Genomic DNA, 17,219 nt, shown 5'->3' with positions numbered 1-17,219 from the left:
TTTAATTACATCTTCACAGCTGTGCCAGGTGATATTCTTCACACAAGAACTGTACAATAGACCTCTGGAGGCTAAATAGCTGTAGTCACACTTTCTGTATATCACAAGGGGGTGCTATTTCTTTATTTATCTGCCGAGGACAGGATAATCATTTCGATAGCCTACCCCCATGCTCTGAGTCAACCCTAAGCGCTGCAAGTGCACTACGGTAGTTATAGTCTTAATGATACTTTTTCCACATTATTATATCAATCCTTGATAATAACCGATGAGACTAATATTGACTAGACCTTTTACAGTTATTTGTAGCATGCCGATTAGTCAGAACAAAATGTAAACACGTGCATTGAAAAAGAAGAAACTCTATAGAAAGCATTATCGTGCATGGTCGCTACTTCTGTTACTTCCTTTTTACGGAACTTGCCTTGTGCTTCCTTGAAGTAGACCTAGGTCGTTCTCAGAACGTGCGCGCTTTCTGTATAGGCTACATCAGCAGTGTTATTTTGGGAGGCAAGATCACACGCGCTGGTCCAGGGCACCGCTCACGACCGAGGGTCAAGAGCGCCGTGCGAACGCGTCACCTGCAAATGCCTATTGACGAGCAATGTCTTCGAATTGCTCTAGGATGCAACATTGGACTCCAATTCACAGTCAAATATATTGATTTATATTATTTTGAAATTAGGTCAGTATGTAGGAATGCTTTACATGACTATCGCAATAGCGTAGTTTTAATTTGAGTTTAAGTCTTTTTTGATTTTTAAAAAAAACTTTGAACTTGTTACGTTTTTTTTTCTTTCTGTAGAGGAACAATATGAAGTTCAACGGGTATCTGAAGCTTAGAATTGGTGAGGCGCTGGACCTCAAACCAACTACTTTTTCTCTTCGTCACTCTGTAATGTTCAACAAAACGGCTCCCACTCTAGACCCTTACCTTGTGATAAAGGTGGACGAGTACAAAATTGGACAAACACATACAAAACAGAAAACCAACATGCCAACTTACAACGAAGAGTTTTGCCTCAATGTCAACGACGGCAAGCATATAGAGTTGGCTGTATTTCATGATGCACCCATAGGGTATGACGACTTTGTTGCCAACTGCATTATTCAATTTGAGGACTTGATCAAAACCTCGAACACAGAAGATACTTTTGAAGGATGGGTGAGTAGCTTTAAAGCGGCAATCATTAGTTAAAACAGTAATAAAGCTGAATCCCTGCCCTGTTCCTATAAAAAGCTGAGAGATGGGGCTGGAGAAATGTAACCACGAGCAAAACATTTTTTTTACAAACAAAACAAAACGCACTATTTTCACATTTGTTCGGGTGGTGCTGAAAATTATGAATACGAAGTTGAACGTTTTGGAAATTACACTTTAATAAGCCCTGGGCAGTGTGAGGATGAATAGGGACTGATGTGGCTGTCATGACACAATTGTATTCTCTTGGCAATTCACTCAAATAGCCTTTATGATAAAGCAGAATGAATATAGCCAGACTGTCAGTAAAAAATACCCTGATCATATTTTCCTTTACCGCTCTGAAAAGTTCCCTTGGAGAACTTTTGGGGAATTTGCATATACACATTCCATACTGTACTGTTGGGTGATAAACTAATGCCAAGGGCCAGACACAAGGTAATAGGCACTTCTAAATACATCCCCATCAGTAGTGCTACTTGTAGACCTGAGATGCATAGTTTACACTCATTTTGCCATTCCCTTTCCAGTCCTTTCTTTACAGGGCAAGAGCCGATAGTGTCCTTTCCCCATATAGAGCCGCTAATTATAGGCGGCATCTTAGTGAATAGTGTGTTTAGCTTACGCCTAGTCTCAAACCCAGACCCACATGAGTACATTATAGGAAGCAACACGTCTGTCTAGAGACTAGCTTGAGCCTGTCGGAAAGGCAGAAGCGACATCAGCAAAGGGCCATAACCACACATGCCGTTCTAATGTGTTAATTGTGCTCCCTGCTAGCAATATGTCAAGCATGGCATTGTAAAGTGTGCTGGAAACCACAACCAGCAGAGACTTTGCATCTGGGGTCGGCGCCTTGCATGCACAAACAAGCTGAAGTGTGATAATACCCTATCTTACTGCATCTCATACCGCCACTCTCGTACAGCCATTGATAGATGTTAAAGTGACAGTATCAAAAGAATGACCTGTTATGACTTTCTACATTTCTCTCTCTGGTTGATGTGCATTGCTTTAGGGGCTACATGGATACCTCTTTATACCATTGTAGGCTACTATTGGTTTGGGTTATGTCTGTCACTGGAACTGCCCTCTATAACATAGTTTCACTCGTCTGGTTTACTTTTGATCCATTTTAATAATGTGTCACCTGAACCTGTGCAAACTGGGATCGTCAGTGTGCCTTGAGACCCACCGTCCTCCAGTGGCTGTCTGGGCTTCTTATTATCTCTTATGGTCACACAGTCCAATTTTTAAAATCAAACCTTTATTTAATTAGGCAAGTCAGTTAAGAACAAATTCTTATTTACAATGAAGTCCAAACCCAGACAAATTGTGCACCACCCTATGGGACTCCCAATCACAGCCAGAAGGGATGCAGCCTTGATTTGAACCAGGGATTGCAGTGACACATCTTACACTGAGATAGAGTGCCTTAGACTGCTGCGCCACTCGGGAGCAATGGGCTGACATACTCAACCTCCTCTGTCATGGTGCCAAAAAGCTATTAAGCAATACTTCACAATGTTGGCTATGAAGCTCAGAGTCAGATGAACTGGTGGATACCAGTTTTATGTCTACGTGTGCAGTTTGAAGGAAGCTGCTAAATAGCGTTAGCGCAAACGCTGGTTAGCATTGGCTCTTAAAACTACCTCTAACTTCCTTCATACTGGATGCAAAGACATAAAAATGGTATCCATGAGTTCATTCAACTCTGGGGAAGTATCCCTTTAACCTCTTGAAAAGTAGAATCTGAGTTTTTTTTTTTTGCGAAGCTTCCACCAGGGGCCAATCGCTGAAGACCAGAGTCAGTGCAGTGGGTGTCTGAGGTTTTATTGACCAAGATGTGGGCATAGCCTGCCCTCACACTTTAGGACATGCACTCTTGACAGCACTTATCTGATAGATCTGAACTGTGAAACTATCTTTTTGCTTTGTTAGCTTTCTCAGATGAAGTGCTTGGGGCCCTATATGTATGACAAAGAGTAGAGACTAAAAAGTAGGGCACAGGCCTCCACACGCCAACACCACTGTTATTGCTGCTTTCCCAATGTCTGCTTGACGCTCCAAGTCCCTCTCAATCCCATCCCATCTCCCTCGTTTTATAACCTCTCTTGGCTCAGAGCCAATAACATCACTTTCTCTTTCTCACCTGTGTTCCTCTCTAACAAGCAGGACAATTCCACGACAACAGAATGATGCTGAGACTCAGATTTCTCACTTTAAAATGTATGTCAAACAAAATACAATGATTGCAAAGTTAAACATACCATACAACTCTATGCACAAGGACTACTTTTTAACAATTTCCACTGAACATTTTGCAAAATCACATTTACCTGGAAGAACAGCACAAACTGTCATTCTGTTCCAAAATTTGCATCTGCACTGTTTTTTTAAAAGTTAATGTGTTTTTGGACAATGTTAAAAGTAGTCATTGTGCATAGAGCTGTACGGCAGGTAGCCTAGTGGTTAGAGCGTAGGGCCAGTAACCAAAAGGTTGCCGTGTCGAATCCCCGAGCTGACAAGGTAAAAACCTGTCATTCTGCCCCTGAACAAGGCAGTTAACCCACTGTTCCCCAGTAGGCTGTCATTGTAAATAACAATTTGTTCTTAACTGACTTGCCTAGTTCAATTTAAAACAATGTCCCCTCAAAAAATTATTGCAAATGTTTAAAGTGTTACTTTGGAATTGCTCAGTACAGTGTTGCATATTAAACACAAACAGACTTTACAGAGTGTCTTAAATATTAGGGGGGCTATCGGGACACACACACAGAAATAACTTTACTTCTTATTGCACTGTTACACAGAACCTTGACCAGCACCATAACACTGTGTGCCTCCGCCCCCATGTCAAAGTACAGAGGAGCAGAGAGAGAGTCTATGTTGTGTGTCAGGACAAGCAGCAGTTTGAGGTGTTAACCTAAAAAATAGCAACTCAAAATAGAAGTATGCAGTAATATCTGTGTCTCATCAGCCTGTGGCTCAGCCTCATGTGCCACCCACCCACTCCTTTCACACCCCACTCACATCCTCAACACTGGGGGACAGTTTCCATTAAGACCCATAACTTACACCTGTGACAACTTCAAATAGTGGCCTGTGTTGAACCATTTATCAGGTTCATCGAAATGTTGTCTCTTCTAGAAAGGGTTGGGGACTGAATACACTAGACTCAGTTTAACGCTAAATGTCTGTCAGCAGCTTCCACTCCCTGAAAAAAAACACTTCCTCCATTGCTGTGGCTCAGCCAGGCAAAGTTCCTGCTTTTTAAATTTAGTGTGGTCCTGTTTGCATCAGAGCTTGATTTAGTCTGAACACTTCTGTCTTTATCTGTCTCTGGAGTCCTGACTGCATCAGCTGCTTCACAGAGTACACAGACCCAGGGCTCTCAGAGAAAGAGAGAGAACTGGAGCTAACAGTAATGGGTGACAGTAGGCTAATAGTTTGTGTGTGCTCAGCTGAACACAAAGGAAACATGTGTGGAGGGTGATGTCTTGTCAAGGTCAATAGTTAAGGAATGAGAGAGGTGGAATTATCATAACATCTACATCTGATGTCGTTTTCTGTCTGGGATTTCCGTTTCCAATGTTTCAGCCTCAGCATTAGATCATGTGTGATATTACATATATTCCCTCCTTACAGTGATACAGAACTATCTAACTGACCAAGTATATTGAATGGTGAGACCAGCTGGTAGAGATGACTAAATCAGGATAGAGATGACCCTGCAGTATCAGTCCAATCATGTCACTTTTGTTGTGGGTTGTCAAGGTTTTCCATTGGGGCATCTGTCTGACATGAACCCTCTCTGTAGTTTGTGCTGTAAGCAAGGGCATAACTTTTTGTTGGATATTTGGGGTTGGGGTCAGGGTCAACAGGTTCCGGTGTCAACACCCCTCTAGGGGGGTCAGGGGGCATGTCCCCACGGGAGATGTTTTGTTTTAAAAAGGTCTGAAATGATTGTTTCTGGTGAATTTGGTCAATATACCCCAATAACAACTGAAACACAAATTTCTTTAAAACTGTGTTCTTACTCGTAACAGTTCAGAAAGTCACCACCACACCCCTTTAACCTGTTGATCCTACCCCCTACTTTTTCTAACATTCTGTTAAAAATCGCGCAACATTTCGGCGTCCTGCTACTCATGCCAGGAATATAGTATATGCATATGATTAGTATGTGTGGATAGAAAACACTCTCACGTTTCTAAAACTGGTTAAATCACCGCTGTGACTATAACAGAGCGTCTGTTTCATCGAAAAGCGCAAGAAAAACTGATCACTGAAAACTGAAAAAAAATATCCATGCGCCACTTGCATGTATTGTTCAAGGGGCACGAAATTAAATAGGGCCGAGATTGCAAGTCCTACAGCTTCCACACGATGTCACCACTCTTGTCAATTGCCTTCTCGTTGTTTCTTGGTCAAACGAGGAAGAGAGACCCCTTTCCATCCGGTCTCCGACAGGACGTTATGGAAGAGAGATTTTGGAAGATGATTTGAAGACGTGGAGCTATTGAATACACATCGCCTCGTGATCAATTTGATAGATTATTAAGGTTTACTAATACCTAAAATTGGATTACAAAAGTATTTTGAAGTGTTTTGTGAAAGTTTATCGTCAACTTTTTTAATTTAAAAAATGACGTAGCGTTTTGAAACGGTCTTTTTTTCTGAATCACACAGTTTCCATAGATGGATATTTTGGGTATATATGGACCGATTTAATCGAAAAAAAGACCCAATAGTGATGTTTATGGGACATATAGGAGTGCCAACAAAGAAGCTCGTCCAAGGTAATGAAAGTTTTATATTTTATTTCTGCTATTTGTGTAGCGCCGGCTACGCTAATTCTTTTGTTTACGTCGCCTTCAGGTATTTCGGGGTGTTGCATGCTATCAGATAATAGCTTCTCATGCTTCTCATGCTTTCGCCGAAAAGCATTTTAATAATCTGACTTGTTGGCTAGATTCACAACGAGTGTAGCTTTAATTCAGTGCCCTACATGTGTGTTTTGATGAATGTTTGAGTTTTAACGAGTGCTATTAGCATTTGGCGTAGCGCATTTGCATTTCCAGATGCCTAGATGGGACGTCTGCATCTCAGGTCGACATACCCCAATAACAACTGAAACACAAATTTCTTTAAACTGTGTTCTTACTCGTAACAGTTCAGAAAGTCACCACCACACCCCTTTAACTACATTTAAATGTTAAAACCCATTATTCTATTTGTGTACCCTTCACCACGCTTGGCTAGTACATGGTCTTGAATAACTCATTTCTTATACCAAATTAACTTAAAATCTGACTCCAGAAACATCTTACTTAGTTACACAATTGAATTGTAGTATTAATTCATAAAATAATTCAGTGACATTCAAAAAATATAACTCTTCGATATGGACGATAGACTTCAAAATTAACCAATCAGTGTAGCATCATGCTCAAGCAATAGACTTCAAAAATAGATAGCAACAATTAATTGTCATTCACCATCAAGTACAAAACAAACACATTCAATTACCTGTTGCAATCTTATATAAAGGTGGGCATATAGTGGTACAGAGAGGGGTCAGATGTTTAGTCTAAATTCTCTAAAATGTACTAAATACCTGTTTACGCCCGTCACTGACAGAAATACAATGTTGGCATATTGTTTTCATTTCTATGGTATCCAGCTTCTCCTGGTGAATGACAGATGGCAACATGGTTCAATCTGCTTTATGTCATTGTTGAGAGCAGCCACGTCTTCAATCTCCATGACAACCAAATGAAATCAGCAGGCAACAACATTTGTTATAGCACTTGGGCTACAGTCAGCAAAGATGAGAAGTTGAACCGATAGTTCCAATCTGTGTTCAATGTAAATTGCTGTGCAACATGCTGTACCAGACTGTCTTATAACTCAAATTCCAAATTCTCACCTGATGACCTGATCGCCCTCTCCCTGTGCCTCAACATGGGCAGTGCTTTCCCTCTTTCTACTGACTGTCTCTGACCCCTACCATGACAACCAAATGAAATCAGAATGAAGGCAGCAACTGTTTTGTTATAGCATTGGGCAACAGTCAGAAAAGATGAGGAATTGAACATATAGTGCCTTCCTTAACTCAAATTTTCACCTGATGACCTGTTTGTCCTCTCCCTGCCTCAACATGGGCAGTACACTCTCACTCTCTCTATTGCCTGTCTTTGAACCCTCCCATAATCATATGATCAAATACCATTATCATATGAAAAAAATGTCTGGCCGTAACAATGATGGGGTTTGCTTATTAACATAAATTATATTCTGCTTTTATTAGCAACATTTTCTTTTTTACTGTTTGGCAATAGGTATAGCTAGCTAGCTGACAACAAAGTCCCAGTCTATTATGAATTGTACAGTGTATTGTAGTTAGCTAGCTATGTAGCCATTAATTAATTTGGTACCTCCATTAAGGGCACTAACTACTTTTTCACTAGGGTGAACAGTGACTCACTAAGTGCTGCTCATCTGGAGCTGCAGTTGAAAAGGGGAAGATACTGTGCTAGCGAGCTAAAATAGCCAACCTAGCATAGCATCACCCACTATAAAACTATTTTTACACAATTATCTCATCACCAGTAAATAGTTCACTAGTTACTCAGGAACATAGGAATAGATTTATGAAATGTTCATTAACTTTTACTTGTTTTAACATTTTAAAACATTCATTGATTGGATTGCTCGTGAATGTAACTACCCAGGGCTCAAAAAATAACATTTTTTAATCACCGGGACAGAATCTTCCCAAAGTGCAACTTTTAACATCCTGAACTCTAGATGACCATCCCACATTAAAATACACTATACATACAAAAGTATGTGGACTGTCCTCCAAATGAGTGGATTCAGCTATTTCAGCCACACCCGTTGCTGACAGGTTTATAAAATCGAGTACACAGCCATGCAATCTCCATAAACAAACATTGGTAGTAGAGCTGCCCCGGTGAACTGTAAGTGCTGTTATTGGGAAGTGGAAATGTCTAGGAGCAACAACGGCTTAGCCACAAAGTGGTAGGCCACACAGGCTCACAGAACGGGACCGCCAAGTGCTGAAGCACATAGTGAGTAAAAACCTGTCCTTGGTTGCAACACTCACTAGAAAGTTCCAAACTGCCTCTGGAAGCAACTTCAGCAACATTACTGTTCATCGGGTGCTTCATGAAATGGATTTCCATGGCCAAGCAGCCGCACACAAGCCTAGATCACCATGTGCAATGCCAAGCGTCGGCTGGAGTGGTGTGAAGCTTGCTGCCGTTGTGCTCTGGAGCAGTGGAAACATGTTCTCTGGAGTGATGAATCACACTTCACCATCTGGCAGTCCGACAGACGAATCTGCATTTGGCGGATGCCTGGAGAACGCTACCAGACTGAATGTGTAGTGCCAACTGTAAAATTTGGTGGAGGAGGAATAATGGTCTGGGGATTTTTTTCATGGTTCGGGCTAGGCCCCTCAGTTCCAGTGAAGGGAAATCTTAATGCTACAGCATACAATGGCATTCTAGATGATTCTGTGTTTCCAACTTTGTGGCAACAGTTTGGGGAAGACCCTTTTCTGTTTCAACATAATGCCCCTGTGTACAAAGCGATGTCCATACAGAAATAGTTTGTCGAAATTGGTGTGGAAGAACTTGACTGGCCTGCAAAAAGCCCTGATCTCAACCCCCATCAAACACCTTTGGGACAAATTGGAACGCCAACTGTGAGCAGGCCTATTCGCCCAACATCTGTGCCTGACCTCACTAAAGCTCTTGTGGCTGAATGGAAGCAAGTCCTCGCAGCAATCTAGTGGAAAGCCTTCCCAGAAGAGTGGAGGCCGTTTATAGCAGCAAAGGCGGGACCAACTCCATATGAATGCCCATGATCTTGTAATGAGATGTTCGACGAGCAGGTGTCCACATACTTTTGGTATTGTAGTGTACTTCGTAAAAGTCGGGGGCATGGGTTTACTCTAGGACAGGTCATTCACAGTGATTTAGAAGGCTAATAAGAGTACTACTGAAATAGATAAATGGGACTGTCAACTGATCCAGAAATGTGACTAAAACGCAGTGCTGGAAAAAGTACCCAATTGTCAATAGTAATAGAAAATGAGTCAAGTAAAAGTGAAAGTAACCCAGTAAAATACTACTTGAGTAAAAGTCTAAAAGTCTGAAATATACTTTTTAATTTAAAAAAAAAGTATAAATAATTTAAAATTTCTTACTAAGCAAACCAGATGACACCATTTTCTTGTTTTTTAAATGTATGGATAGCCAGGGGCACACTCCAACACTCAGACATCATTTACAAAAAAAGCATTTGTGTTTAGTGAGTCCACCAGATCAGATGCAGTAGGGATGACCAGGGATGTTCTCTTGATAAGTGTGTGAATTGGACCATTTTCCTATCCCGCTAAGCATTCAAAATGTAATGAGTACTTTTGGGTGTCAGGGAAAATGTTTTGAGTAAAAAGTACTATATTTTCTTAAAGGAACGTAGTGAAGTAAAAAGTAGTCAAAAAAATAAATAGTTAAGTAAATTACAGATACCCCCCAAAACTACTTAAGTAGTACTTTAAAGTATTTTTACTTCAGTACTTTACACCACTGCTTAAAAGGCCAACACTGGAATAATATTCTAATCTATTTTGCCTAAATGTATGGGTAACTGACAAAATAAAAGAAACACTTGAGTAAATGAGGGATACAAAGTATGTTGAAAACAGGTACTTCCACACAGGTATAGTTCCTGAGTTAATTAAGCAACTTCATGCTTAGGGTCATGTAAGATATAATAATGCCCAGTTGCCCATCATTTTGGCTACCATGGCTAGAATAAATAATCTCATGGAGTTTAAAGTGTGTGTGTCAGTCACCTGATCTCAAACCAATTGAAGATTTATGGAAGATTCTGGAGCTGCGCCCGAGACAGCATTTCCCACCACCATCACCAAAACAACAAATTATGGAATTTCTCCTTGGAGAATGGTGTTGCATCCCTTAAATAGAGTTCCAGACACTTGTAGAATATGCCAAGGCGAATTGAAGCTGTTCTGTCGGCTCGTTGTGGCCCAACGCACTAAAACACTTTATGTTGGTGTTTCCTTTGTTTTGGCAGTTACTTGTACATAAATAATTAGCCTACATCTCAAAGTGTAGCCTAGGTGATATGTCCACACTGATGCTGACATGAGGGAGGCGGCAGAAAATGTAGCCAAACTTTTAAGTACCTAAATATAGGCTAAATGCCACTCATGTTTGACAAATATAATGTAGGATAACATTAACGTCTAAAAGTTTGATTCTGTTGACATACTCGAGGCACGGTTTGTTCAGATCAAATGGGTGTGTTCCCACTAATTGCATTTTGGAACATTCGCATGGAGCCTATACTGCAGTATGCGCGTTGCTGTGCTTACTCGGAATGGGCCGGCTGGGGGGGATCCAATCATAAAATGAGGAATGAGGAACATAAAGCCAGTAGCGGCCTGGCACTTTACAGTGGGGACATGTTTTCCAATCAATCAAACTAATCATGGTAAGATATTAACGGGTTCAAATTGACCTGTTTCTAATATTGGGGCAGTCATGACTCCCCGTCCCCATGCCCCCGGCAAGTTACTCACCTGGCTGTAAGTAACCTCCGTTTCCATTTTAGTGGTTTGTGCATGGCCTCCGCAGCACTGGAGATCCTTCAGGTTCTCACTGTGGGCCTAATACAAACCTTTCGACCTCTGTCAGTCTCATTATGTCTATCTGTCTATGTGTGTAGGTCTTCTTTATACTTACAGTGTATTCAGACCCCTTGACTTTTTCCACATTTTATTATGTTACAGCCTTTTTCTCAAACTGATTTTTGTCATCAATCTACACAACCTCACGCTGACAAGGCAAAAGCAGTTTTTTTGGCAAATGTATGAAAAATTAAAACTTAAATATTAAATTTACATAAGTATTCAGACCCTGTACTTTGTCTAAGCAACTTTGGCAGGGATTACAGCCTCGAGTCTACTTGGGTATGACGCTACAAGCTTGGCACGCCTGTATTTGGGGAGATCCTCTCAAGCTCTGTCAGGTTGGATGGGAAGCATTGCTGCACAGCTATTTTCAGGCCTCTCCATAAATATTGATCGGGTTCAAGTTCGGGCTCTAACTGGGCCTCTCAAGGACATTCAGAGACTTGTCCCGAAGCCACTCCTGCATTGTCGTGGCTGTGTGCTTACTGTGTCCTGTTGGAAGGTAAACTTTTGTCCAAGTCTGAGAACCTGCTCCAGAGCACTCGGGACTTCATCAAATATCTCTCTGTTCTTTGCACAGTTCATCTTTCCCTCTATCCTGACTAGTCTCTGCCGCTAAAAAATATCCCCACAGCATGATGCTGCCACCACCATGCTTTACCGTAGGGATGGTGCCAGGTTTCCTCCAGACGTGACGCTTGGCATTCAGGCCAAAGAGGTCAATCTTGGTTTCATCAGATCAGAGAATCTTGTTTCTCATGGTCTGAGAGTCCTCCCAGCAGGCTGTCCTGTGCCTTTTACTGAGTGACTTCCATCTGGCCCTCTACCATAAAGGCCTGATTGGTGGAGTGCTGCAGAGATGGCTGTCCTTCAGGAAGGTTCTCTCATCTCCACAGAGGAACTCTAGAGCTCTGTCAGAGTGACTCAGGTTCTTTGTCACCTCCCTGACCAAGGCCCTTCTCTCCCGATTGCTCAGTTTGGCCGGGCAGCCAGCTCTCGGAAGAGTCTTGGTGGTTCCAAACTTCATCCATTTAAGAATGATGGAGGCCACTGTGTTCTTGGGGACCTTCAATGCTGCAGAAATGTTTTGATACCTTTCCCCAGATCTTTGCCTCGACACAATCCTGTCTTGGAGCTCTTCGGACAATTGCTTCGATCTCATGGCTTGGTTTTTGCTCTGACATGCACGGTCAACTGTGGGACCTTGTATAGTCATGTATGTGCCTTATCAAATCATGTCCAATCAATTGAATTTACCACAAGTGTACTCCAAATTTTAGAAACATCTCAAGGATGATCAATGGAAACAGGATGCACCTGAGCTCAATTTCGAGTCGCATAGCAAAGGGTCTGAATACTTATGTAAATAAGGTATTTCTGTTTTCGCTTTGTCATTATGGGGTATCGTGTAGCGATTGCTGAAGGAAATGTTCTATTTAATTAATTTTAGAATAAGGCTGTAACGTAACAAATGTGAAAAAGTCAAGTGGGCTGAGTACTTTCCGAAATCACTGTATGCCTATGTCTGTGTGAGATGGATGTTATTTTCACTGGAGCAGGGTGTCATTTTAATAGAGCTAGCTCAACCAGCTGGACCTGCTCTCTAGTCTCTTCGCCACATTGCTCACATTCTCCCCACATTACATACACACTCAACCCACTCAACATGCTAAATACCGGTATGTTAAAGAAAAACCTAACAATGCAGATGTTTTTTTAATCTCAATATCAAATGATTTCTGGGTAACAATTAAGTACCCTTCTGTGATTGATTGTTTTAAATTAAATGGTAAAAAAGAAACAAATAGTTTCTTAATAAAGAGCAATTTCTCAAGATTTTAATTTTCATAGTATTATCCCAAGCTTAAAGTGTGGAAATATATATAAAACACAGGAAAATCATGTTTGACTGCACTGGGCCTTTAAATAGTCTAGTCTAATGTCTCCTGTGTTTGTGTGCAGGTGGACCTGGAGCCAGAGGGCAAGGTGTACATACTCATAGCACTCAATGGCTCCTTCATTGATGGTAAGAGTTTTTCACTGTATCTCACACTAACCCTCTATCTATTTCATCCATAGATGGCACAACTATCTCTTTCTCCCTCTTTCTCTGTTCCTATCTTTTATTTCTCTTACACTGAGACAGCATACATTCTTTCAACTCCTTAAATATTCAGTAACATTTTGTTCTATTCGACCCTCCTCCCTCTAAAGTTAAAAGTCTGTCTGGCTGCTTCAACACAGCCACTGATGCAGCTGATAACTAACAGGCTGTCAAACAGACATTCGGTGTCACAAAAACCTGGTTGTGTGTATGTGTGCGCGTTTGTGCATGCCTGTGACTGACCTACTGTAAGACATACTGTAGATGCTTTGATTGATGGGAAACCTATCTCCTTTGTTTCCTTTCAGATAAAAGCAACAATGTTCTATCATCCATATTTCCTGTCTGAATAAAATACTCCCCTCTAGCAGTTTGTATAGTGCTCTGCCGTGGTTTTATCACCACTGAAAATCATCATGACCTTATCTAAACTGCATCTGACCTGGATACCCTACAAATAAAAACTGCACATAGCTCTGCAAATTTCTCTCACTTTATCATAATATCATTCATAAACCTCTCCATTCTGAAGGTCACTTCCCTGATACAATAATATTTAATTTGTAAAGAGTACGATTGGGTTAGGTCATGAATGCTTTAGGGAGGTTCCGTCCATGAAATAACACACATTTAAACCCTAGTTTTTGCTGTGGCAAATCAAACATCCTTCAATAGCTGACAATTGAGTGCTATTCTCAGTGTAGTACTCCACCACCTGTGTCTCTGACGTGTGTCGGGACTCTAAAACATACAACTTTCCGCTGTTCGTATGTGGTCTTAGCACCTCACAAACTCAACTATTATTACTCTAGACAGACACACACACGCACACAGACATACACACTCACCTATAGACACGCACACACTCATCCATAATACCATACATGATATGATCAGTGGCTTCCCCCAAAAATGTACCAAGAAAAAAACATATAAAATAAACTCCTTCAAGACTGTTGGAAAAGCATTCCAGGTGAAGCTGGTTGAGAGAATGCCAAGAGTGTGCAAAGCTGTCAGGGTGGCTATTTGAATCTCAAATATAAAATGTATTTTGATTTGTTAAACATTTTTTTTTGGTTACAACATGATTCCATGTGTGTTATTTCATAGTTTTGATGTCTTCACTATTATTCTACAATGTAGAAAATAGTAAAAATAAAGAAAAACCCTTGAATGAGTAGGTGTTCTAAAACTTTAGACTGGTAGTGCAATCTCTCTGTGTTTCATAAATTTCCTTCAATTCACAAGAGGCTGAACGTATCTCACCGGAGAAAGCATCCCAGTGAACGAAACAGCGCCCCTCTGTCTCAGTATGTGTAGTGTATCTATCTGATGCTGTCTGGTCAGAAAGACTATGAAATTGATGCTGCCCATAATATTGAATGCAAGGGAAGCCAGCAAGTATTTGGCCTCCCTTGATAATAGCCAATCAGCTATTAAACTGAGTGCGCTCAGCTTTGAATGGTCCTGGCGCAACAAAAACATTTTTCAAGGGAAGATAGTTTGGATTTGGCTTCAGTCCAATCACATCACAGGCCAATCATCATTACTGACAGAAAAAAACTTTAATTGTTGTGTTCTCCGGTGGCTAGCTAGCTAAAATCGTCCCTTTCCTAAATTAGCCATGGATGGAGATAGGGATTTGGACCTAATTCTCCATACTGGTCAATCATTAAAACGGCGATTCTGATCCAACCATAAATTCGTACATTGTGCCCCTGGCCTGAGAGGATGGAAGTTCAACGTGTAGCTAGATTGTGGTATGCTAATGTTAACTAGCTGGCCTGACCTATCGTTGCCCATGAAAGGAAGTTAGGCTAGCGAGCAAGTATTTTAGCCAGGTAGCCTAGGTCAACAACAACTTAAAGTGTGTGCTGTGTGACTGTCATAGACCGTTTAGGCAACATGTAGGGAGAGAAATACTCCTCAGAATCAATTTGAAAGAAATAAGCTTTTTGTGCTTATTGAACATTTCTGGGATCTTTTGTTTCAGCTCATGAAACATGGGACCAACACTTTACATGATGCGTTTATATTTTTGTTCACTGTAGTTGTCACTCTATTAGACTAGGCATAGGTGATAAGCTGTTGAAATTGAAATGGTGCTGGAATAGGGGAGACCGCTCCAGTTTTCTTTGCGACTTGCGGTAAATCTCTGTGGCTCTAAATAAATAGTTGTTTAGTAGTGTGAAAATGTCAAGCATTACCTTGCTCTACCATGCTGTAGGTCATATAACTGTTTGCTACATGCAATATGTTTTGTGGACTTCACAGGACAGATGTTGCTCTCTGGTTTTGTAATGAGACGTGTGGTTGACTTTATTCTGCCACTGTGTCTTTTTATTGCCTCGGGCCTTAGGCCAGTATGTCATGGTGGTAAGGCATGTGAGCTAACCGGTTATAGAGCTATCAACGCATTTAACACAACACCGGTTGAAGTATGGCTTTTTTGTCCTGGATTGGCTTCCTTGGTGATTTTACCCACGCACCAATGTTTTGATAAACATTTTTTATTTTTTTAAACATTTTATTTAACCAGGTAGGCAAGTTGAGAACAAGTTCTCATTTTCGACCTGGCCAAGATAAAGCAAAGCAGTGTGAAACAAACAACACAGAGTTACACATGGGATAAACAAAAGTACAGTCAATAACAGAATTGAAAAATCTATGTACTGTGTGTGCAAATGTAGTAAGATTAGGGAGGTAAGGCAATAAATAGGCCATAGTGGCAAAATAATTACAATTTAGCAAATAAACACTAGAGTGATGGATGTGCAGAAGACGATTGTGCAAGTAGAGATACTGGGGTGCAAATGAGCAAAAAAATAAATAACAATATGGGGATGAGGCTATTTTGTAAATGACATCGCTGAAGTTGAGGATCGGTAGGATGGTCTGTTTTACGAGGGTATGTTTGGCAGCATGAGTGAAGGATGCTTTGTTGCAAAATAGGAAGCCGATTCTACATTTAATTTTGGATTGGAGATGCTTAATGTGAGTCTAGAAGGAGAGTTTACAGTCTAACCAGACACCTAGGTATTTGTAGTTGTCCACATATTCTAAGTCAGAACCGTCCAGAGTAGTGATACTAGACTGGCGGGCGGGTGCGGGCAGCAATCGGTAGAAGATCATGCATTTAGTTTTACTTGCATTTAAGAGCAGTTGGAGGCCATGGAAGGAGTGTTGCATGGCATTGAAGCTCGTCTGGAGTTTTGTTAACACAGTGTCCGAAGAAGGGCCAGAAATATACAGAATGGTGTTGTCTGCGTAGAGGTGGATCAGAGAATCACTAGCAGCAAGAGCGACATTGATGTATACAGAGAAAAGTTTCGGCCCGAGAATTGAACCCTGTGGCACCCCCATAGACTGCCAGAGGTCCGGACAACAGGCCGTCCGATTTGACACACTGAACTCTATCTGAGAAGTAGTTGATGAACCAGACAAGGCAGTCATTTGAGAAACCATGGCTGTTGAGTCTGTCGATAAGAATGCAGTGATTGACAGAGTGGAAAGCCTTGGCCAGGTCGATGAAGACGGCTGCACAGTATTGTCTTTTATCAATGGCGGTTATGATTAGAGGTTGACCGATTATGATTTTTCAACACCGATACCTATTATTGGAGGTCCCAAAAAAGCCGGCGCCTATTAATCGGCCGATTTAAAAAAATATATATACATATATATAAAAAAAAAAGTTTTATTTGTTATAATGACAATTACAACAATACTGAATGAACACTTATTTTAACTTAATTTAATACATCAATAAAATCAATTTAGCCTCAAATAAATAATGAAACATGTTCAATTTGGTTTAAATAATGCAAAAACAAAGTGTTGGAGAAGAAAGTAAAAGTGCAATATGTACCATGTAAGAAAGCTAACGTTTAAGTTCCTTGCTCAGAACATGAGAACATATGAAAGCTGGTGGTTCCTTTTAACATGAGTCTTCAATATTCCCAGGTAATAAGTTTTAGGTTGTAGTTATTATAGGAATTATAGGACTATTTCTCTCTATACCATTTGTATTTCATTAACCTTTGACTATTGGATGTTCTTATAGGCACTTTAGTATTGCCAGTGTAACAGTATAGCTTCCGTCCCTCTCATTGCTCCTACCTGGGCTCGAACCAGGAACACATCGACAACAGCCAACCTCGAAG

The 17,219-nt window shown here is 40.8% G+C and overlaps 1 protein-coding gene across 2 annotated transcripts in view; it reads left to right on the top strand.

Moving 5' to 3' along the window:
- Positions 1-214: 214 nt before the first annotated feature.
- prkcha (protein kinase C, eta, a) overlaps positions 215-17,219 on the top strand; it is a 58,992-nt gene continuing 41,987 nt past the window's right edge. Inside the window, exons 1-3 of one of the 2 annotated variants that reach the window (XM_024430245.2) lie at positions 215-685; positions 806-1,165; positions 12,915-12,978. In XM_024430245.2, coding sequence (XP_024286013.1) covers positions 815-1,165; positions 12,915-12,978 — 415 coding nt within the window. In that variant the 5' untranslated portion in view covers positions 215-685; positions 806-814. Of the gene's footprint in view, positions 1,166-12,914; positions 12,979-17,219 lie in introns of both variants that reach the window. The other variant, XM_024430244.2, reaches the window with a different exon arrangement.

Source organism: Oncorhynchus tshawytscha, linkage group LG08, assembly GCF_018296145.1.
Source record: "Oncorhynchus tshawytscha isolate Ot180627B linkage group LG08, Otsh_v2.0, whole genome shotgun sequence".
Taxonomy (NCBI): domain Eukaryota; kingdom Metazoa; phylum Chordata; class Actinopteri; order Salmoniformes; family Salmonidae; genus Oncorhynchus; species Oncorhynchus tshawytscha.
The sequence above is the reverse complement of the archived record's forward strand: the minus strand, read 5'-3'. Positions and strand labels throughout refer to the sequence as shown.